Genomic DNA, 24,916 nt, shown 5'->3' on the forward strand with positions numbered 1-24,916 from the left:
TAGAGTTATTTGCTGCATACCGAGTTCCTACTCAGTTCTTTAGACTGTGAAGTTTCTCCAAAATTCCACTGATTCCTGATTACCAGAGGTAATAATCCCACTGGCATTTTTTTAGGCAGTAATGAAAATCTGTGTATTTGTTAGGCTTTGTGTGTCATGAGGCCAAAGTTTGGTTCTGACAAAAGGTAGGTATGTTTTTGACTGAAATATTTTATTTTTTCCACATGGGCTAGCTAACAGGTATAGAATATGCACTGAAAAAACAAACTTTGAGGTATAGTAAAATATACTAGATTTACTGTCATATTTTTTACATAGAAATTCTAGTTCTCTATAAATTGTAATATTACAAAGTAAAATTTTAAATAAATACACAATTAATTCATGTATAAAATGAACTGTGTGGGAATAGTAAATTGTATTATACATTTTCTGATATTATTTAAATGTTTTAAAGTCATTGCACATAAACCTAAAAAATACTGAGTAAATTTTAATCTAAAATCATAGCACGTTCACATCCACGTGACTGAATCACATGCCCGCGTTTTGGATCCGAGACAGACGGTTGCGATTGCCACACGTGGATGCAAAGTTATTGCGTACGGTAAGTTATTGCCTTTTTTTGTAGCAATTTATGATAATGTATAGGTCCATGAGAATTTTAAAAGTCCGATTGACTTTGTTGTGTAACTCTAGCAATGTTAACTCGAGGTTACATTAACCTAGGCCTGCATTCCCCACTGCAGTCCATGAATCATACAGAAGTCAGTTTAAAACCAAATAAATTTGTGTTAGTCAGTGAATTATGTTAAAACACGCTGATTCGAAATTTGCATTAGGAAAAGTACATAAAAGGACATAATTTTCCACCCCCGTCATTTAAGTGCGATCAGGTTACACTTACCATGACTTACATTACATGAAATAAACTGTGCTGAGTGACACGGAAAAAAATAAAATGTGTGAAAACGAATCAATAAACTATACATTTCGTGTCTATAGCACGATTTGCCTTGAGATTATTGGACCAACCAAAATTGCCCTAAACGCATAATGTTACAAGGAGCTTTCTGGATGAAAAGCACAATAACCTTTATACCTTGTACAGTTTACATTAATCTTTGTGGATTACACAAGCGTTTTTTTCTCAGATATATTACAAAACTGAGAATAAAAAAAACCCCAAAAGATTTGGTTAAACAATGTTAAAACATATTATCATTACAAATAGTAGTGTAGAACAAATACTTCGAAATTTAGCAGCATCATTTTAATCATAATAAGCCATCTACGATTTAGAATCTACATAACTGGAGATTTAACTTTTTTGTACTTGATCACAAACTATTGAAATAGGTTGATAAATTTGTTCAGTCCAGAAAGTGTCTGAAAAGCTCTGACGTGTTTAAATGAACTTATTTCATTGATACCTAGACATTATGATTGTTAACAAGCATCACATCAGAATACAACTCCTGCTTGTATTTCAGCTTCTGTTTATTAACTAGTTCTCATGTAATTTTCTACCTTAAATGTAATGTATTTTTATTAATTTTGTTGTTTTAATATAACTAATTGTGTTTGTTCATTTACAGGTTGACTGCATTTAGGAAATCTCCCAAGAAGAGGAACAGTTTGAAGATTGCCAGGTAAAGCGTTTTTTATTCAATGTCATAAATGTTAAAATTGTATTACCGTAACGTAAACCAGGGGTGGGGAACCAATGCTCCTGGAGGGCCTGCTCATTCTCCAACTCCCCCAGAGTTAAAAAGTTGAGTTTTACCATTGCTGAATCCATTCAGTCGATCTCCGGGTCTGTCAATAGCACTTTTAGCATAGCTTAGCATAGATCATTGAATCCGATTAGACCAGTAGTAATAGATTCAAAAACGGTAAAACTCGACTTTTTAACTCTGGGGGAGTTGGAGAATGAGCCTATTTCCAAAAAAAAGTGGAGTGTTCCTTTAATCAAATACACCTGATCCAGGAAATCAAGGTCTACTAGAAACTTCAAAGCATGTTTGTTGGAGCTGGTTGGGGCTAAACTCTGCAGGACACTGACTCCAGGACCAGGGTTCCCACCCCTTATGTACAGGTTAACCTTAAAGCAGGGGTGTCCAAATTCTGTTCTGGAGGGCCACTGTCATGCAGAGTTTAGCTCCAACTGGCCTCAACGCACCTGCCTAAAAGTTTCTAGTCCGTCTAGTAGAATATTAATGAGCAGAATCAGGTGTGTTTGATTTGGGTTGGAGACAGACTCTTCGGAAGTGTTGCCCTTTAGGACCAAAAGAGCCACAGTCAAGTAGTAAATTTATGGGTAACATTATTTGGCTGTAGTGGCTCTTATGTTATGTTTGACTAATGTTTTACTAAACCTGGCTTGCTGTAAAATAGGCTTGACTCAGTTTAGCGTAATCTATACTGTATTACTTCAGTTTAGCTTTTTCAGTAAAATCTAAGTAATTTAGTTTGTCTAAATTTTGCAGGAGGACAACCGCAGTGACACAACGCAACACACCCTCAAGATTCTGGTTGTACATGGAGCTGATGGAAAGGATCCAGTGGATGTATCCATTATTCTAGAAGGCAAGGAGATCTTGCCGGGATGCCACAATACTGCTAAAGCTTGTGCCCTGCTTATGGGACTCATTCATGCCCTTAACCTTGCATACCCCAGAGCACTGCTTTACACTTTCGAGGTGTTTCAGAATTTTTTTCTAGAATTGGATGCGATTAAGCTGTCTCCAAAAATACAAGCTTTAAAGTCAAAGTTGTTTTATTAAATGCTTTTGCCATTGCAAGTACTGCACATTTTTAGATGCCAGCACTCCCCAACTATGTTTGAAATCTTCCAGGTTCTATTGGACTATTTGCACAGACATAATGTTTTTCAGATCACTTGTGTACATAATTAGCAGTTTTGCTTTTGAATTTAGTTTCACCATTGTGAACAGTGGTGGGAAGACACTTGCCTGTTAGAACTGTTTTCAGCTTTGTGCCAACTAAGGCATCTGGTCTTTTTTTCTTTATTGTCATGTTTAGAGCACTAGTCTAGAGTGCCGTGTTAATTGTTGAAACTGCATTGTTTTAGACTATTTTAAATTTAACTGAATTCGTAAAAGCACTACTCAATATCTGTTGGATGCAGAAGCTGTCTCTTTTAAGAAATTAGTTTTGACATTAATTTAGCAACATTGCTTTATATAGAAATATTGACATCTTTAACTGTTAATCTAAATATTTGTATGCATTTTATGCATTAATGCTTTATATTTTATGCATTTAATGTAATGTTTAGAGCACAAGTCCAGAGTCCAGAGCTATGTTGAAACTGCACTATTTGAGAGGATTGCTACTTTTATTGAAATAGTAAAAAAATTGTATCCATGCATTATATCCATGATGTTTAAACCTCATCACATGTTTTTGTATTCCTTTTGGGGTTAAAACACTTTCAGGTCTTGACAAATTTAGTTGTTTTCAGGACTCCAATCCCTAGGGTAACAGTTGTCATTTAAAAAACTTAGGTTTTGCTTTATGTAACTTTAAAAACAATAAATTTGTGTGACTGAGTCATTGATTAATGTTGGAACAAAATAAACGTTGATTGTATCTACGCTGTGTGGTTTATTAAAATGCAGACAAAATTATTATATTTTTAGTAATATTTAATTACATATATTTAATAAATTAATTGAAATATTAAATTAAACCTACCTTATAACAGTAAATAAAATTTACTTAATATTTTAAGGACAGCCGTGTGTTAGTATTTAAAAAAATATATAGACTTTATCTAAATGCTTAGAATAAATATAAATCCTACCTTAAATAGAATTTAGTAATATTTACTTAATATTTTAACAAATGTTAAGTCAATTAATACATAGATTTTACTTGATTCTGGAAAGTGTGTTTTACTTAAAATGAAAGCAGTAAATTTTACTTAAAAATTGTTACGAGGATTTTATTAAGTAAATTTTACGTTAGTTTTTTCAGTGTGTGCATATTAAATGAGTATTCGGTTTCATACTCTCTCTGCATTGTTATTTGACTGGACCATGAAACCTTTCCTTTGCACAAAAAAAAAAAAACATTCTCGAAATATGCTAATAACAATGGAGAACCTGTTATTGAAGGTGGAAACAAAACATTTTAAAAAAAGAAGCCTCTGTTTTATTTTCGGAACACCTCTATTGTTAAGACTGTACTGGGAACTCAGTTTGAGGAAGAAAAGGGACTATTTGCATTTTCAAATAATAAAGAAGAAAATCTCACTTGCCCTAGGTTGTTTTCCAGAAGGACAAGGATCTATTTACAAGCAGTAAATATTTATTTGAACAAAATCACTGAGATGCACAGGAAAACAAACTATACTTAGACAAGAACAGACAAAGAACTGAGTCAGACTGGAGGTATCAGTACACTGTAAAAAGTGCTAAATTGACGTAACTTAAAAAAATTGAGTAAAGTAAATGATAATCAAAAAAATAAGTTAAGTGAATTGTCAAGTTCACTTAACTTTTAAAAACAAATATATATATTATTTACTTAATAATTTTAAGGTAACAGGTTTCCTAAATTTTTTTAAGTTAAGTCAATTTAGCGTTTTTTACAGTGACACAGGGCAAATGAGGACAGAGACAGTTGGGGCTAATCAGTTAACAAAACAAATTGTAATTGTAATAATGCAATAGTAAAAATGAGAACCTACTTAACAAAAAGAAACCAACAGGAACTAAACACAGAGAGGATGTGACAACTTGACATTTTCTTGTCAAACTGGGTGATTGAGAGGCAGTTTTATGTTCAGCTGCATTAGTGACTGAAAACTGGTATGCATCCTCATTAATTTTTTTTTTTTTACTTTAAATGTAAATAACTGACTTGGTAATATTTAAACATTAAACATAAATTAAATATATTTTTATGTGTCCCAAGTATTTTACATGCAAATTTTAAAGTGATTATCACTGTAAAAAGTGCTACGTTGACTTAACTTAAAAAAAATTGAGGAAGCAGGTTTCCTCAATTTTTTTTAAGTTAAGTCAACTTATCACTTTTTACAGTGTAGAAAAACTCCATAAATCAACAATGAAATTTGATCATTATGATTTTTCAGTGAAGATGCATTTGTGCATATCTGTTTTGCTGAGTTTGGCTTTGGCTTTTTGCCCAGCATCATGTATGGTAAGTTTGAGAGCTTATGTTATAACATAATATCATTGTAAAAGTAGTAAATAGCTGTGTTGTTTTTTTAAATAAATGTTTCTTAATATCTGAATGTTCATGTTCTCAGCCCCCGCCAGATACAGTTGGTAAGTATAGCAGCACAGTTGCTGAAATTAATCAGTTGTAAAGTTATTGAAATGTTTAATATGTGTAAAAGATCTGGTTTTTCATTTCTGCTTGATATGATTGACCTTTCATCATTTTACTTTCAGGCTGTTTCACTAAAATTACATTTAGCACTAAATGCACACATTTCTAATTTTTTTGTTTTCTTCATTATATTTGTCTCAAAGGCATTAATGAGGAATGGAAGGACATTCCAGATATAAACAAAGGTAAAATTACTATATTATCTCAAAAACTTAAATACATTTACACAGCATAAGTAACTAATATCTATTTTTGTTTATAATTCATTATTTTTACTCTTGTTTTAAGCATATGTACTGTGAACTGAACTCTCTTGTGGTATTAGGTTTAAATCTCAGAGAAGGAGACATCGTGGTGGTGAGTTCTGTTCCAAGATATTCTATAATTACAATATTGGAAAATTCAGAAATCAGCATTTATAGCCCTCCCAGGATACTTAAAACAATCTGCTTTAAAGCCTAACCAAAGGAACGCCATTCTTGGGAATCAGTACCGTGGAATATTTCCATCCCCTATGAGCTGAGTGTGAATCTCAGTAAGAAAACATGGATTTCTCACTTACAGTTCTGTCAACTTTTAAATTAGTGTTTAAATGAACTTTTATATGTTTTCCATGGTTATAGGTGTGAACTATAAAGGAGTCATTTTGAGAACATTTGAGCAGTTCAGACTGAAATCATGTATTGACTTTAAGCCCAGAGTAGCAGAAAACCTTTCTTACATCTCTGTGGAGAGTCGTGAAGGGTACAGTATGGTTCCAGTTGGTAATCCAAAGATGGATTGATATATTTTTCTGTTTGCCAAATATAAAGAATATATTTGTGTGTATTATTTCACGGTGACATTAGCTTTATTCATCTACCTGTATATGTTATGTGAATGTGCTCTCTCACTTATTTTTCAGGTGTTGGTCATCTATCGGTCGTAAATTTGCTGGAGCTCAGGCTCTTTCCATTGGAGATGGCTGTGGTATAAAAGCCCTTATTGAGCATTTGTTTCTCCATGCACTGGGATTTTTGCATGAGCACACAAGATATGACAGAGATGATTATGTGACCATCAACTTTAAAAACATCATTACAGGTTGCTCTGTCATTTAGTTTTTTTCTTTATTTTAAATGTTTTTTTAGGAATTTGATTAGTTTGCTTTACTAACCCTGACACTGAAATGTCTATTCAACTAAGCGCTTTCAGTAAATAACCAATTCGTTATGAACATTAGGGTATGAGAGCAATTTCAATAAATACAGAGAGAACCAGACCACTACCGAAGACACCCCATATGACTACTACTCTGTGATGCATTATGATAAAAATGCCTTCAGCAACGGTAATGGATCCACAATCATTACCAAGCGTCCTGAGTTTCAAGATGTGATTGGTCAACTCCTGGGCATGAGTGAATATGATGCAATTAAACTCAACAAACTCTATAAATGCAGTGAGTATTTTCCACATTCTTCTTTTTTTTTTTTTACTTTGAGTATTCTGTGCAGAATTACTTTGAGCTTGTGGTTGTTAAATATCTCAGGACTAATGTCTGTTGTAAGACAGACCGATGAATGGTGACTGTAATGAACTGCCATATAAAAATATGTATTTTTTTTTAAATGTTGGAGTGTTATCACCTATCATGTTACTTTCGCAATAATGATTTGCAATTATCGCTTACATGTAGTATCAAAAAGGCAGAATTATATTGTGCACAAAGACATAACTTTTTTTTTTTTTGCCTGACATATTTGTTTGTTTGCATTACAGATTCGTCCATCTCTTTCCTTGATCACTGTAGTTTTGATGATGAATCTCTGTGTCAGATGAGCGTCTGTTCTGCTGCTGATTATGGCTGGCAGAGAGTGAAGTCAGTGAGTGGCATCAATGTGAATGACCACACATACTTGGGCAAAGAACAAAATGGTGAGATCTGTTACAGTCAGTCTGTGAATGTGAAGTTTCTTTTTTGACAGCGTGCTTATTCACAGAAAGAAACTTTAGGATGGAAGAGAAACTATTTTTATTGCCCAAAAAGTAATGCCTCACTTCCAACCACAGTTGCAGTCGCTGTACAACTTCTGTATACACCTGTTTTCATGCCTGCAGGGACATCTTTTTTCATGCACTTCAGCACTAAGGCAAGAAACCAGGGGGATGCAGCTAGAATGGAAAGTAAGAAAATGACCCCTAAAAGAGACTGCAAAGTCCAATGCCTGCAGTTCTACTACCATCACAGTGGTAATGAGTCTGACCAGCTCAACATCTGGATCCGAGAATATCAGAATGAAGCAGACAGCAGAGGAACTCTCAGACTTATGGATCAGATCACAGGTCTGTCCTTTACATATTACAAAACATATATAAAGGAGCATGTATTTCAGGATGCTCCTTTAAATATTTAATGTTACTGACAGTTTAATTTCTTGCAGAACCCCCTGGCAATTACTGGAAGCTGCATCATGTGCCACTGAATGCAAATAAAACCTTCCAAGTTGTATTTGAAGCCCGTAAAGGAGCTGGAAACTCCAGTGGAGGATTTTCACTGGATGATATCAATATTTCTGAGACTGAATGTCCCCACACATGGCAGATCAGAGACTTTGAGAAGGTTTTGAAAAACAGTGTGTCTGGCACTTGGATGTTCAGTCCATTGTTTTACTCCAGTGATGGTTATCGCTTTCAGGCTGTCTTAATATTGTATCAGAATTACCTTTCAATATATGTTCGTCTGGTATCTGGTGTATATGATGACCAGCTGCAGTGGCCTTGTCCATGGAGACAAATAACCTTCCAGATGCTTGACCAGAATCCACACATACAGAAGCGCATGTCCTCTGAGAAAAGCTTCACAACTGACCCTTCTTTGATTTATTCCAGTGAGAATCTGATTATTTTTCTCTCATACCATGTTTACAAGCAACATTTTAGTTACCTCAAGATCAAGGTTATGTAGCTTTGAAGGGCCTAAAAGCCATATTTTGTTGTTACAGATGTCAGTGTTTGGGACAATCCTCGAAAAACTGGAACTCAAGTCGTCATTGGCAATGAGACCATATATTTGGGTATTTTTTGGGGCTATGAATATGCCATAATGAAAGAGGATCTCACTAAAAGAGAGTTTATCAAGGGTGGTGACATCATATTTCTCTTCACCATGCAAGGTAGGTTTTGTGAAGTACCTTCAGAAAGCAATTTTATCTTAATTAAAACACTGTATTAGGAGTAAATTAAGCAGAATGAGAATGATGAGACTTGCAACTTTTAGAGAACTGTTGCTTACAAATCCAGAAAACTTTGTCATAGATATCTCAGGGCTACGTCAGAAGAACTCTCTACCCTGCCCTAAAGTGACAGTGAAGAACTTCAACATTTCATTTGATGCAGTTGTCAAGCAGGGACAATGTGCTACAAGGTGAATATTCTTTTAACTACTGTTACACTGTCTACACTGGACAATAGTATCCAGCTGCAGACCCGCAGTGCCACACGTGACAGCAGTCTCAGACTGGAAGTTAGAATGAAGATGATAGACTCATTGAGGATAAGCTCAAATTGGGCAGAATTAGAATGATGATAAGAATTTAAATTTCTGAGAACATTTAGGGAACTGTTGTTTACAAATACAGAATATTTTGTCATATATATCTCAGGGCTGCTTCAGAAGAGTACTCCACCTTGAGCGAAGAAGAAAATTGAGAGAAGAACAAAATCAAAGAGCATCCATATTAAGTGTATTATAATATTTGGGTTGCTAAAATATTTAGGAAGGACATTTTTATTAAAACATTATTTTATTAAATGGGTCATGAACTGAGAAATCAAAATTCAGAGGGCCCACGACCGATCTAAAGCATTTAGGTAGAAATTTGCTACCCATTCTCAATGGGATAGTGCCCAAGCAACATTGCTCAAAAAAAGTTGCCCCGTGTATCATCAGCTTAAGTTTCGGAACTACAAACTTTCTTGTTAGTCTAAAAACAGGTTTATGATGTAATCGTGTGGCTAAACACCACCTCCGCTCAAGATGATCAATGCCTGCTTCTACATCACTACCTGTTTAGCCCCACCCACCGATTTGTGCATGTAGTGTAAATAACGAGTTAGGCCAACACAGGTTTCAGGAAATTTCAATAACTACAATAGCATTTCAACATTCTGAATCGCACAGTATCAAAATATATGAGATGAAGTTAATATTAATATCTAGTGCAGCTGACAGTATATTGATATATGTATATTTCTCTTTTTTAGTGATTGTCTGGGCATATTTTGCACTTCCAGTACTTCCTTTCTGATCCTATTGGTGGTTTGCTTCCGTTTGCTGGTAAATTAATACTGAGATTTTCCCAACTCTATGTCTGACATCATGAATTCAATATAAAAGCATCTGCAGTCTTCCGCTATATGATACTGTTAAAATTGTATTTTTGTTTAATGCGACGCTTACATAGAATACATTTATAGTTATCTGTAATAAAGCAATCAACATGTTAAATGTAACCTACTGATTTGAATGATAAACTCCATTGTCACATGTGGTTCTTACATTTTTTTGAATAGGTTAAGTTAAATATTTGAAATATTCAATCACTGCATAAACATTACTGGTTGTAAATTACTATGCAAAATTTTAAATGTGACCATTGCACCCACAAGCACTATGTGAATGTTTTGTATGACTCACAAACCAATTTTACAAACGTTTTACTTAATGTGACTTAATAATATGATTAAAATGTTTAAAGTTTAAATGTGTGAATGTGGAGAAAATGCTGAAAGATCCAAGCATTGAAACTTAAACAAACTGTGTGTAGCCTAATGAGAGCAACCATACATTTGTTTATTTTTATGTTTTTGTTATTCATTTATAATCATTTATCCATTGTCATTTAACCGTGTTGATTTTTATTTTTATTACCTGTGCTCTTGTAATGCTTGCTATTGTAGATTAATCGATTTTGCAGTTATTTTATAATCTTATGTTACGATTATGTGGTTTTAAGGGATATTTGTCTTTGTGAGAGATTAGGAAATGTCTCCATTTCAAGGTTTTGAATGTCACATGATGATGCTGTGAAGCTGTAATACTCCACTGCGTTAATTCAACACTTGTTGAATTTGTGGTGGTCAGGTGAAGTCCAGCTGAGTATTGAAACAGACGGAACTAAGATTATTCAATAAAACCTGCTCATTCATAGCATCACTTCATCTCCTGCTTTCTCTCACTGCTTCCTCTGCCAATCTCTTAGCTGATACAAGACAACAAATAATAATTAATTATTAATTGGATAAAATGCAGTTCTAACTGGTTTGGTGTTTTAACTGGTTTTGGATATCAAACAAAACACGTCTTCTGACAAATTCTGATTAAAAAAAAAGACTATATCCGCATGTTTGGCTTTCCTAAGTGTTGAAAGGATCTAACAATGCATGCAAATTTTACAAAGATCAAAGCATCTGCAACATTTGAAACAGCCCACTGTCCGAGTTTATCATGAAAAGGAGCCTACATGCCCTGGTTTGGCCTGCAAACCACCTGCAACATTTTAGTGGCATATGGTGGAGCTGTCCCTTGTGTGCAGGTGAACAAAAGGACATAAACATTTATGATAGTCAAAACAAATTGTTTTGAACTGATCATTCCTAATTTTATTGCAAATTTTTTACTTGGGTTTTACTCTGGCACAGAATAATCTAACATTAAACAATCCATGAAGGTATAAAACACCCACAGTAAATCACAAACAGCAGCATGAAAAATCAGTAGATGGCAGTAGAGCTCTGATTCTGTTACAAACTTCTCCACAAAATGCATGAAGAGCTTGAAATACAGGGAGGCTAACGGAATAAGAACTAATTAAATGGCTAAAACTCCAGGTGGTTCTTTTTATAGAATAAAGTATAGAAAATAATTTTCATAGAGAGCATTTTTAGGCATCTTACCTTGTTCAGAATTTTTTTTTAAATAAATGATATATATCAGATGGTATATAGCTGGTGGACCAGTTGACAAGTTCCCAAAACGCCTTCCAGCGGTCCAGACCAGCCTGATTAGACTGGGAGAGCAGCTAAAACCAACTTCAAGCAATGTATTACATGAAAGCTTATCCAGACACAAAGGTCAGCATTTTGATGTCAGAACGCAACATTTAAACACATATCAGTCACAGATACTAGTCTATACAATACAGACTGATTTGTCAAGTGAAATGTGCTGTTTGTGTTCCACTGAATGCGCTTTAACCACACACTGCATATTTCACATATTCGCAAATGTTCAACAGTATCCCTGAGGATCATTTATGGGCTGCCATACCGAAACCTGTATGTGGGATCTCAGGTCAGTTGAGTAAACCCCCAGCTGTGTACGGATGAAGTGGGAATCTCCCTTCTCAACTTGAGTAGCCTCTCACCGCGCTGACCCTCAGTTTCTATGATGTCCTGCTCCTCAAGTGATTGGCGGATGAGGGACTTGAGCAAGGGCAGACCAAGGCCAGTTGTGGCAGAGACTGGGACGATGTGCGTGAAATGCATTAGGCTTTTAGGGATGACATCCTCAGGAGAGAGTTGGCTTGATTCTAGGAAAGCACAGCACCACTTGAAAGAGTTATCAACTGAGGAAATCTGCACGTACACAGCCATCAAGCTCAATGCAATGAAAAAAAAAAAAAAAAATCAAATGTGACCCTGGACCACAAAACCAGTCTTAAGTGTCAATTTTTCAAAATTGAGATTTATACATCATCTGAAAGCTGATGTATGGTTTGTTAGGATCAGACAATATTTGGCCGAGATACAACTATTTGAAAATCTGGAATCCGAGGGTGCAAAAAAAATCATAATATTGAGAAAATCGCCTTTAAAGATGTCCAAATGAAGTTCTTAGCAATGCATATTACTAATCAAAAATGAAGTTTTGATATATTTATGGTAAGAAATTTACAAAATATCTTCATGGAACATGATCTTTACTTAATATCCTAATGATTTTTGGCATAAAAGAAAAATTAATTTTGGATAATTTTGATGCATACAATGTATTTTCGGCTATTGCTACAAATATACCCCAGCGACTTAAGACTGATTTTGTGGTCCAGGGTCACAAATTAGGCCTGCACTTCAGCTAAATTTACTTGTGGCAGAAACTCGAGCCTGCCATAATAGTAGATAAGAGTAGAAATCACTGACCTTCCCCTTGGGGAAAATTACAGTACACGCATTTGTTTAAAACATGGCCCTATTAACAGATGTAATAAACTGCTCCCAGACTGCTTTTTAAATACAATGGGAATATGCTGAACTGCTATCACTTGGCATATGTGATGGATATCAGTTAAGACCATATATCTATGGTATCTCCTTTGAAGGCATCTTGAGTAAGACATCTCTATATTTAACAAAGTACATACAAAAGACCCTGATCTGGAAGCAACGCGACCCGTTTTACAGAATCTGAAACCCGTATTGTAACACAACAATAACACAACCACTCGATTGATAAAAGCATCTACTGTCATGAAATTAATTTTCTTTAAAGCAGTGTTTCTCAACTGGTGGGTCGCAAATTAAAAAAAAATAAATAAATAAATAAATAAATACATAAATACATAAAATATTATATATATATATAAAAAAAGTGGGTTGCGGCTTCAAGACCATGGGAAAATGTGGGTCCCAAGGCCAAACCAGTTGAAAACAACTGCTCTAACACACACACACACTATATACCACACTATATACAGAACAATTTGAGACTAATATGCTTAAATGCCTATATAATAGCCCCTAAATTGCCTGTTCGCTTCTAATAAAACCTACCGTCCTGGCTCTCCAAGTGAGCTTCCAGTTCTCTGAGATGACTCTGAGCCCCGGGGAGGTCCATCTTATTTATGACCAGGATCGCTGGCTTGCCTAACAGTTCCTCCTTATATAACTCAAGTTCCTGATTAACAGAGAAAATCAAGAGCATTTTATGCATCACAATCGTATATGCAGAAGCATTTCATCCAGAAAAGCAGTGTTTTTGTGTTTTGTTTTTACATAGAGCTCACGTCATACATATGGTATATGTACACGTGTGTGTTCATATGCACATTACTGTTCAAAAGTCTGGGGTCAGAAAATTTTTTATGCTCACTAATGCATCATTTATTTGATCAAAAAAATACAGCAAAAACAAATATGGTAAAATACTACTACAATTAAAAATAACTATTTTCTATTTTAATATATGTAAAAATATAATTTCTTCCTGTGATGGTAAAGCTGAAATTTTAGCAGCCATTACTCCAGTCTTTATTGTCACATGATGCTTCAGAAATTACAATTCTTCAGAAATTATTCTAATATGCTGATTTGGTACTCAAGAAACATTTCTTACTATTTTTAATGTTAAAAACAGTTGCTTAATTTTTTTTTTTTTTTTTAGAACTGTGACAAAATAGAAATTTTAAAAGAATGGCATATATTTGAAATTTGTAATATTAGAAATGTCTTTACTGTCACTTTCGGTCAATTTAATGCATTCTTGCAGAATCAACTGAGATCTTGCTAAACTCAAACTTTTAAACAGTAGAGTATATTATTATTACCTTGGTTAAAAGCAGCACGGTTTCAAATGCAGACCTAAACGGACTGTTACTAGCCAGCTGAAACCCACAGATGTCGACCTGAAACATCAGAACATGAGATTACTATTCAACTCTCAGTCACTAACATTCAAGTTCACATAACAGACAAAACGCAGTACCACAAACATGAGCTGCTTGGTTCTCTCCACATGCTTGAGGAACTTGTGTCCCATGCCTTTATTCACGTGAGCACCTTCAATGAGTCCTGGTAAGTCTGCTACTGAAACCTCCAGAGAAAAACAAACTTCTGTGTCTCACTCTGGCATCAGTCTGAAGAAGTGCTTTTATTTAATCACAATTTGAAGAAATTCTGTCATCCTACCTGCTTGTGGTCATCATACATAACCTTTCCAATTTCAGGTCTTAAGGTTGTAACTGCAGAGGGAAAACAACGGATAATTGTAAAAGTAGTAATTGTATATACATATACAGTACTAAAGTCTCAGGCATTTTTTCTAGTATTTTCACCAGCTAAAAAAATGGTTTAAAGTCAGTTATTTCTATATTTTGCTGTAGTGTGTCAGTAGGAAATATCGGTTTACATTTCCAAACATTCATTTTGCCATTAATTGTAATAATCCAGTGAGATTTTTGTCTGACAACAGCCTCAGAGATCTGATCTGATCATCATCCAGTCTGTCTGGAATGACATGAAGAAACAGAACAAACCGAGACAGACTAAATCCAGAAGAACTGTGGCAAGGTCTCCAAGATGCTCAAGAAACCTACCTGAAAAACTATGCACAAGTGCACCTAGGACAAAAGCTGCTTTAAACGCAAAGGATGGTCATACCAAATGTTGATTTAATTTAGTTAATAGACGTTAATTGATAAATAAAATTTCCGCATCCTCATTTTACAGCATTTTTACAGTGCCTAAAATGTTTAACGGTACTGTAGCTTTGAATGTGGGTCTCTTGAAGCACAGTCTGTTTATGCTTAGTTGTCAGACTCCTTATGCAAACAAAAATGTAAACTGATATTTCCTACTAACACACTACAGCAAAAGACAGAAATAACTGACATTTTTTAGCTGGTGAAAATACTAGTGGCCTATTACTTTTGCACAGCACTGTAGCGATGTAACAATATCAAAATCTCACGATATTGCGATATGAAGTCCACGATACGATATTTATTGCAATATTTTAAAAAAGACAAATTAAAAATTGGGAAAAAATGGAAATGTTGTGCATTTTAAAGTTCAATTATTCTATCTAGAGCACTTTGAGAGTTCAAAATTAAGAGCTCCAAACCATGTTTCTTAACTAAGAAAACTTAAATCAGAAAAAAGTCAGTGAACTGACTTGTACCTGAACTATAACTTTTTGACTCAGCCCGCTTTTTATTTGTCTCAGTCTAAATTACATTCACACTGGTGTTTTTGGAAGCCAAAAAAATGTGAAAATAATAACAACAACGACAGTAGTAGCCATATGCTGTAAGGCAATTGCACTGTAAAATAAATGAAAATTAAATATTATATTATAATCTAGTGGCTTTGTCTCCACCATCTGTGCTGATCAAAAGCACAACTGGCTGACAACACAGCTTAATGCTCATTGGTTCAGACAACTGTGATTTTGCGTTCTCCTCTAAATTTTTTTTTACATTTCTCCTTTCAATTTTTTCCTCTTTATTTTTTAAAATCTGATTTAATGTGATTATGTATTTAAATTATGCATGAATATTCCCAAACACTATGACAGTGCAATCTGTGTGAGATGTGTGACTGTTGTCATATTTCTATAAAAATCTAAAATACATGTTTGTATTAAAGTAAAAATGGATGATAAATAAGCCTTTCTTATGGAAAAGTAAAAAAAGTAAATAAACTTCAACTTGTTTCACTTTGAGTGTCTTCATCATATTAACTTTCATATAGCCTAAAGCAGGGGTGTCAAACTCAGTTCCTGGAGGGCCGCAGCCCTGCAGAGTTTAGTTCCAACCCTGCTCACACACATACCATATAGTTTTCAAATAAGCCTTAATAACTTGAATATCTGGATCAGGTGTGTTTAATTAAGGTTGCATCTAAACTGTGCAGGGCTCCGGCCCTCCAGGAACTGAGTTTGACACCCCTGGCCTTAAGCAACAGAACGGAAATTATATCATGTTTATCAGCATGAGTGTGAATAACGCGATATCCGCCTTTGATCTAGTAGTATCTGTTCCACTTCGAGAGGGCAGAACTGTCCGTCTTGACTGCGCTTATTTCACTCCTCCCCTCACTGCAGCCGCCTACTCTCGCCTACATTTCAGGCGAGGCGCATCTCAAACAAGCCTTATTTTGCTATCGCAATATTGATAATATTGTTACATCCCTTATATATATATATATATATATATATATATATATAACACACACACATATATATAAATAAACAAACAAACAAACAAACATGATAACATAATAAAAAACATGATTTTTGAAAATTAAAAAAACAACAACCCAGTTGTGTGTTTTTGTAAATAAACTTCATATATATAAACTTCAACTTGTTTCACTACGTTGGTTTAACTCATTTATAACTGATTATCAATTCTCACAGGGGTAGTTGGCAATCCTTGGTTTAGCGTGAGACAAGGCAGTCAGCAATGAGGATTTTCCTGCATTGGGAAACCTGTCAAAAGAAAACACAAGCCCTAATTAATTTAAATATTTGATATGTGCAAAATACACTTTACTGAAGAGAGAAAACAATGAAATGAGAAAGGTCACAATTATGACACTTTACTTCTGAAAAATGATTTATTTTTACATACCAAATATAGTTTAAGCATTATGTATTTTTATTTTGTTTATCCATTATTTTGTGCATTGTTCCAACATCATTTTAGCTCAAGTGCTTTACTTTTTTTTTTGAGAGCAATACTTTCCCAGTCCATATTCTGTGTCGACACTCACCCTACAAGTCCAAGATCTGCGATAAGTTTAAGGTCCAGCCGTATCTGTCTGGTTTGACCTTTACTGGGTAAGAACCCGGAGTGAAGAGTGCCACCATGACCCCCCTTGGCCACCAAAAGTCTGTCTCCTTCACAGTTCAACTCACCTAAAGAGAAAATAAAAAATAAAATGACCATTAGGGAAGACATACGGAGTACAATATGAAAGAGAAAAAAACATCACAAGATGGCATTTGTGATATAAAGGTGGAAAGGTGAGAGAATGTGTGTAGAATAACACGTCAAATAAAGGCATCAAAGTGATGTGAGAGACGAGACAGGAACACCTAGATGATCTAGATGTCATAGAGGTGTGTAAATTAAATTACCTAAGATTCTCCCATTGTCCGTTGTAACACTGATCCCAACAGGTGCAAAGACCTGGGCGTCCTCTCCTTTAGCCCCTCTCAGAGCATGAATACTGAAAAAAAAAAACATCACACAATGCTTTACTTACAGTCTCAACACTACAAAATCAGCACAAAACAAACCAGACTCAATATTCCTCAAAACAATTAAACATGATGTGTATTTCCGAAGAAAAACGCGAGTAGAAAAGAGATGAAAGGAAAGCAAATTCACCACTTACTAAGTCACATAACTGACATTTTTACATTGTGTCGTATAACAAAATAGGGTTCCAAATGGGTGGGAAATTTCTGGAAAGTTTCCAAAAATCCCTGGAAGATTCCAAAAAATCCTGGAAAGTTTCCAAAATTTACTGGAAATTTTCCACCTTTTTGCAACCCTAATAATAAAGAAATTATTTGTGATATTTGTTCATCAAAAAATTTATTGGTTATCATTTTAAAAATAAGTATACTTTTTATGCACTTTTCTGGTAGTCCAAAAATAAGCATTTAACTAAAAATTCCTCACATTTGACGTGTGCACATTCTCTCAAATCATTCACACTTCTGCAGATTTAAACCTGACATGATACACGTGCAAATCAAAGACGTTGTGCACAGTTGTTCTTCTGGCAGCATGCAAACAATGTAATTCTTCCATCTTGTCAAAATTCGAACAGGTGGAAGTCAAGATGTTTACTGAATAACGTCAATCTGCTCCTCATAAATCCCCCTTGTACGACTCTTAAAGACTTGGAAAACAGTAAATGGGTCTTATAGACTACATTCTGGAACTTGACATTTGGGGTCACCTGTGCTGTTTTGTTATACAAGAACGAAGCTTGGAGATGCTAAATATCTCTTGATAAATTGAAAGACTATTTAATAGCAACTATTTGAAAGATTTGGAAATGCATCATACCCACTGCATGGAGCAAGTAAGCTTTCACAATATCAGAAAAATATAGAGCTCCTCACATCAGATTCACCAGACAAAAGAATGACACGTACAACACATATGTTTCAGAGTTCTCACTCTGACACAAACAATCAACAGAAGAGATCACACAATCTGTTACTGTAAAAATATAGTAGGCCCCTGTGACATGTTTCAAAGTCATCTAAATACGAAATAAAAATATAAATTTAATATCAAATATCAAAAATAAATATCAATTTCAATGATCTTATAGATTAAAAACACACAATAATACATTGAAAAGAAAAAAAAGAAAATGCTATTTTGCTTATAATATAGGAAATTCCTATTATTGCCTTCCAGAGGCATTACTGACAATTGCCATTTCACTCACACATTTTTCTCTTTATTAAAAAAAAAAGGACTTACCAGCTGTTTGAACCAACACCTGCAGTGAATCGTTTGTTAGGGTGCTTGTCCTTGATTTGCTTCAGTGTAATGTCTTTTTTGGCCACCACCAAAACATCTCCACCGTTTCCTCCAAGTCCCCCTAAACGGGGCAAACCCATTCCTCCACTCCCACCCCTCACATAAAGTCGTATATTATCCACAAAGTTGCCATACTGAAATAAAAGAGACAGATAAAGTTAGCAGAACGTTATGTTCGTGAAACTGCTCATATTTCACTTCTGAATGCTTGGAAACTGTCAAATAAAGAAAAATAAAAATGATGTCAGTACATATTTTCTGCAGAGACTGCTGTGCCACTGTTCGATTATTTGCATAAGTTTGTGTCTATTATTATGGCATAAAGGATTTGAGATTTACCTGTCCCTGCACATTCACTATAGCCCCTGGGGAAAGATAGATGCGTTGCTGTCTATGCAGGGTCAGAAAGCTCTCGGGTTTCTTCAAAAATATCTTAATTTATGTTCAGAAGATGAATGAAGGAGGTCGAAGGAACGACATGAGGGTGAGTTAATGACAGAATTTTCCTTTTTTGGGTGAACTATCCCTTTAAGGGAGGCATCTTCCCCCATTTTACCCTATATGTGCATATAGACTGGGCATCCCATGAAGCACTGCAAACAAAGTAATCTAATTTTATTGATTTAATTTGATCTAATTAATAAGTATTATTAAGTATAAAAATAATAAGCATAACAAATTCTTCAAATGCACTTCAAAGAAGTGAGGAATGAGCAAGGATACTTTTATTTTGTGCTGTGGGTCCTCAGGACTAGGATTGAAAACCACTGCTCAAAATCAGTTTCCAGACACGTTTTCGTTTGTGGTGTAGACAAACCAGTAATTTCACATAACTTACTTCACACAAATGGCTTTATTAAGAATGATTTAACAAATCCAACCTAAATGAACCCTCAACAGCATAAATAATGTCCCTTTATTACTGACACTTGAGCGAGCAGGAAATTCCATTTGACGAGCTAAAACGCAAGGAAAGACCACCATTGAAGGATTATTAAATTAAAGAGAAAAGAGGAATTCCCAATCCCCCTCGTCAACATGACGCACTTTGTAGCATACTCAATTTCATTAATGGTTTGTCTGGGTCCTCTGGAGTAAGCAAACGTCGAGATTACAGCAGAAACACATCAGGAAAATTACCTAGGCTACTTATTCACGTCATCCTACAACTGCTGACCTACAGTGAGATTGGTTTATGGAAAATGCATTTATCATTCATTTGTGGAAATATTAAAACCGAATTATGGATAACGTTAATTATTTGACACCGTCACATGTCCGCTTGATTTCTACTAATCAGCTAATATACTCAACACGTGATGAAGGTGTTTAGAGTGTAGCTTCATGTTTGTAACAGTAATTAGTTACAAAGTAATTTGCTACACGATCTGTTAATGACACGCATACAAACTGAGAGCATGTGAAGGTCGGGCTACTACTAACTAACGTTAGTTAAATGTCATTCGATAAACTCGCCAACGGTACCAACCTTCCGGAAACAAACTCTGCTTGTCCAGACCATCCCGAAATAACTCCCCAAGGCAGAGATTGTAATAAAGTGACATTAAATCAGTCTGTTTTTCAGTTACAACATTACTGACTCTGCAACGTTGAAGTGAAGGACCAAACACGTGTGTGCTTCCGGAAACATACCAATATGTGCTGTGATTGGCTGAAAGTCCTGTCCATTACACGTGTTTCCGCCTCTCCGTCGTAATTTTCAAAAATCGTATAATATGATCTCTATGAGTGAGCTTGCTCACATTTATCTGCTCGCATGAATTCTACTGACAGGTTTTAAGTATCCCTTGTCATAAAAAATAAAAAAATAAAAGTATTTGTATTTTTATAAACAATTTACACAAAAGGGACTGAATGATCGGTAATGCGAATTAACAATGTAACTTAATAATAAAAAAAAAAATACATTACAAAACTACTTGTTATGAAGTATAATTGTTTGTATTTCTTATTGTATTACTATTTTTTTTGTGTGTGTTACTTATTTATTTAATACATTTTTTAGCCACGATTTTTTTTTTTATTTATTTATTTTTTTTTTTATTTCTAGCAACTAAAAAATCTGCATTAAAAATATAATGAAATAGACCTACATTTATACATTTAGCCTATTAGGCTATAACTAATTTCTTAAGTGAGATTATTTAGGTTTTGTCTAGCCTAACTGTCAAAAATAGCCTAATATAATAAATAAATAAATAAATAAATAAATAAAAATAACAGTAGGTTAATCATGAGCTCTAAGTACTTATGTTCCTCAGATTGTAATTTAGTTATGTTCTTCACGTCAGGTGGTTTTTAGTGGAAGTGGAAGGGGCTACAATCAACAGCATGATGCTTGAAACGTGGGCGCGCAGCGCTTTAAAAGTCTCTGTAGCCTAAGTCGTAAAACACTCGCTCAAAGCCAATTATTCACCTCAAAGGTATGAACAGAAAAGGATCTACGGGACAGAAAAGACCGAACTAAACATTGTAAGTGAACTAGACTATTTTACATGTAACCATTTCACTTGCTCTTGTAGGAGACAAACGGCTTTTTGTTGCTTTACCAAATGATTATTGTTGTTTTACGTGCCATTTTGTTTATGGTTAGTAACTATATAAATGTAAAGGCTGAAGACACTTTGGATTAGGCTGCCCAAGTTTACACACTGTGTTTATTTACTTTCTGTTTTAAATATGCAACAGTTTTTCATAAAAGATTTCACAGTTGATTCCAAAGGTTCCAATGGGACGATTAATGGGATTGTTTGACGGCCAGTGGTGGTGCCTTCTGTTAGTGTGTCTGATGCTCGCCTCCGCATCATCGTACACTATACCCAATCTCGAGATACTCAACACCGAGGGCACAGGGGGCGGCAAGGCTCCCGGTCAGCTGGGCGAGATAAACCGCGAATGCTGGGACGCTTCCTCACTGGCAGTAATTCAAGCGCGTAAATTGCGTGTTGCAGAAACAGTAGCTGGACTCTGGGACTTCATGACATACTTGAGCGGGTCTAATCAACCCAAACATCAAGACATGTTTATGGAGCTGGCGCAGGTCTTTTGGGAGAGGTATGTGGACTGTGTGCTGGCACGCGCGCACGGACTGGGCAGAAGGGCCAGTGCATCCAAGCAAGAAATCATCAAAGTGTTAACTTATCATTCAGAAGGGATGGAGATCTAGATACTTTATTGCGTGTTTAACTTTTCATGTCTGTCAAATATAGAGATAGAATGTATTTCTTTGTGACTTTCGTCTATCAAACTGCAGCTGAATTAGCGTGTACAAATAAATGTCTCATTGTGTTACAACGCTGTCAGACATAATACATACCAACCAATAGGCTATGTATTAGAACATATATATTTTTAATAATGTGTTGGCTGTACCTATGCATTTTCAACATGTCTCACACCTTAGAAATGTAATTTCTAAAAAATAAAAAAAGACCATGCACTGTTACATTTTACATACAGTGGAAAAATAACTATTAAGTGATAATAAATATCACCTAATAAAAATAATATAATATATATATATGATATTTATGTAGGCCTATGATATTTATTATTTATATAGGCTATATATAAATAATAAATATCATAGGCCTACATAAATATCACCTAAAATAACCATTAGGTGATCATTTTCAGCTATGTGCTTTGGGAACTGTATAATAATAGGCCTAATAGTTTAAAGGACATACAATGTATTCGTTTGGATGTAGAGTAAAAATAGAGTAAAATTTACATACTACACTTGGGGCAACACAATAGTCAAAATGAACCTTGAGTTCAGTGAGTCATCAGCATAACACCATCATTCTGGCAGATCCCTGCAGTGCCATAACAGCCCCAGACAATAATCACAATCAATCACAATACTTCAAATCAACATCCAATTAAGGTACTAGCTGCCCAATTACAGTCAACAATACCATGTTACAATATCTACAGTACCAAATGTAACACAAAGCTCCGATGTATTGTGTTGAATTTGTTCAGAAGCTCAGATCAGTGAAGGTGGTTGTACTAACATTTTCTCGCACTCATGATTCTCTCTTGATTCATTTTAGTGATTTTTGTGCCATAATTTCTCTTTGATAATTAATATTTACCCATTTATGTGCAAAAGGTTCTTTTATAAAAATCAAATAAACAAGTCGTTTGATTATAAAAACCACCACTACAGAAACATTTACCGAGCAATAAGGGAGCTGAATAAAGAGATGCACTTTTTTACGGTGGCCGAGAGAGCTCAACGTGCTGCTACTTCAGAAAGCACATGTAAATAGAAAAAGCACCAGCAAATCAAGAAAACATCTTCATCGATTTGACAGCAGGTGCTGCAAATGCTCACAACACAAACAAATAAAGAAACGCACTGCAAATGTTCATAACACAACCAAATAAAGAATTTTATTTGCAGCGCGTTTCTTTGTGTTGTGAGCATTTGCAGCGCTTGTGTTGTCAAATTGATGAATTTGTTTTCTTAATTTGCAGGTGTTTTTTCCATTTGCAATGTGTTTCTTTATTTGGTTGTGGGGGCTCGCATAGAGTTTGTTAAATCAAACTTCAAGTTTGTTAAATCAAACTTCAGTCATTCAAATAAAGAAATATTCCAAGCCCGGAGTGGATATTCAAAAATGGCTGTTTTGATCTGATCATATAGCATAAATGAGTCATGGGTCTGAGTGTAGTTATTGGATAGCACTATATTGTAGACAGATTGGAGATTATACCTAATAAACATGCCGCTACAAATTAAAACCATTACATTAAAATACATTTAAAACAGTGTATTTCATAACTTCAGCAGCGTGCAGATTATATGTCAGGACAGGCAATCAGCTTGCTCACATAATGCAGGCTACCATCTATTATAACGGGAAAATATTTATGACATAATATGTCGTTATTATGAGAAAGAAATATGTCGTTTTAACGAGAAAAGATGTCGTTTTAACGAGAAAACATCTCGTTATTACGAGAAAAGATGTCGTTTTAACGACATAAGATCTCGTTATTACGACATAATTGAGTGAAAAAAATAATATGTGTGTGGCAGCAATGCGTCACCGTAGTATCGTGCCACAGCACACATTCTATCAGCTGCCGTTCTGGCGCCGCCGTCTCTATGTAACGTATACTGTACAACGCCACATACATTCACATCAGTGTTAACTCAGCGGTAGAGTTACTCTCACGGGACACTGCACTTATTCGTAGTCACCAAAAGTACATTACCTGCATCTGCTTCAAAGACTTACTGGTTAAACGATCCACTCGTGTGCTGTTCTGATGAGCGCCTTTTCTGAGCACATACACCCAAAGCGCGTGCTCTCAAAAGCCCATCAAACAGCGCCTGATTACTGAACTAAGTTATGTTTTGTGCTAATACTTTCAAAACACACCAGGTTTATGTATAGACTCAGTTGGTTATGTCTAAAATGAAGGTAAACAGCTGAGAGAAACGCATGCGTGCCTGTATATTAGATGCGTGCAGGTCTTAAAGGGGCAGTACTAAACATGCTGCCGACTGTAATTAAAGGGATAGTTCACCCTAAAATTGTAATTCTGCCATTATTTACTCACTCACATGTTGTCCCAAACCTGTATTAATTTCTTTCTTGTGCTGAACACAAAATAAGATATTTTGAAGAATGTGGGTAACCAAACAGTTGCTGGTTCACATTGACTTTAACAGTAGGGGAAAAAATACTATGGAAGTCACTGTAGACCAGCAACCGTTTGGTTTTCCACATTCTTCAAAATAACATTTATTTTCAGCAGAAGAAACTTGTTCAGGTTTTGAGTGAGTAAATGAAGGTATAAAAATCAAACACTAGCCTATTTTAATTTTGGGGTGAATTATTCCTTTAATGTTAATAAAACACCAAACACAAAGAGAAAAATCACTCACTACTCTTGACTGAAAAACTTTAATACAGTTGCTTTAATAGGAATCAATCTATACAGTGTTTTATTTTTATATTTGTTCATTCAATTTATTGAATGCTCCTGCTAAATACACCTATTGTAGACTACCTGAAAATAAAACACTGTTTATTTTATTTGTATATTATGTGTATTTGTAATGTGTATCTTTGCTCTCGTTTTTTAATAACAAAGATAAAATAATGACAACGATTTTTATCTTCACCCACTTTGGCCTAAATATCCGCCATACTTTTTTATAT

General features: G+C 34.9%; 1 protein-coding gene, 1 long non-coding RNA gene and 1 pseudogene across 3 annotated transcripts; 2 read left to right on the forward strand and 1 right to left on the reverse strand.

The window, feature by feature from the left end:
* The first annotated feature begins 503 nt into the window (after positions 1-503).
* LOC131521910 (uncharacterized) lies at positions 504-3,605 on the forward strand. Its single transcript, XR_009266396.1, has 3 exons — positions 504-607; positions 1,599-1,652; positions 2,490-3,605. It is a non-coding gene; the product is annotated as an uncharacterized LOC131521910 (long non-coding RNA).
* A 1,581-nt stretch (positions 3,606-5,186) lies between these two features.
* Positions 5,187-10,856, forward strand: LOC131521679 (meprin A subunit beta-like; annotated as a pseudogene).
* A 146-nt stretch (positions 10,857-11,002) lies between these two features.
* On the reverse strand, positions 11,003-24,114 carry gtpbp10 (GTP-binding protein 10 (putative)). 2 transcript variants are annotated; one of them, XM_058747488.1, is made up of 10 exons: positions 23,987-24,114; positions 18,654-18,847; positions 17,285-17,376; positions 16,918-17,062; positions 16,560-16,633; positions 14,332-14,384; positions 14,129-14,236; positions 13,971-14,048; positions 13,198-13,321; positions 11,003-11,957 (listed from the first exon to the last, which is right to left on the reverse strand). In XM_058747488.1, the coding sequence occupies exons 2-10, from the start codon at positions 18,791-18,793 to the stop codon at positions 11,716-11,718; spliced, it is 1,056 nt and encodes a 351-aa protein (XP_058603471.1). In that variant the 5' UTR covers positions 18,794-18,847; positions 23,987-24,114; the 3' UTR covers positions 11,003-11,715. The 2 variants fall into 2 exon arrangements, with proteins under 2 accessions (XP_058603471.1, XP_058603470.1); XM_058747487.1 differs by lacking the exon at positions 23,987-24,114 and adding an exon at positions 20,203-20,370.
* Between the last annotated feature and the right edge of the window lie 802 nt (positions 24,115-24,916).

This window comes from Onychostoma macrolepis, chromosome 16 (assembly GCF_012432095.1).
Source record: "Onychostoma macrolepis isolate SWU-2019 chromosome 16, ASM1243209v1, whole genome shotgun sequence".
Classification (NCBI taxonomy): Eukaryota; Metazoa; Chordata; class Actinopteri; order Cypriniformes; family Cyprinidae; genus Onychostoma; species Onychostoma macrolepis.

Coding starts and splice junctions, on each gene's coding strand:
- gtpbp10 (XM_058747487.1), bottom strand. CDS start 20,235: ATGGTCTGGACAAGCAGAGTTTGTTTCCGGAAG. Junction 14,385..16,559: donor AAGGATTGCCAACTACCCCT/GTGAGAATTGAT, acceptor TTCCCTCTGCAG/TTACAACCTTAAGACCTGAA. Junction 11,958..13,197: donor TCACTTGGAGAGCCAGGACG/GTAGGTTTTATT, acceptor GTGCTTTCCTAG/AATCAAGCCAACTCTCTCCT.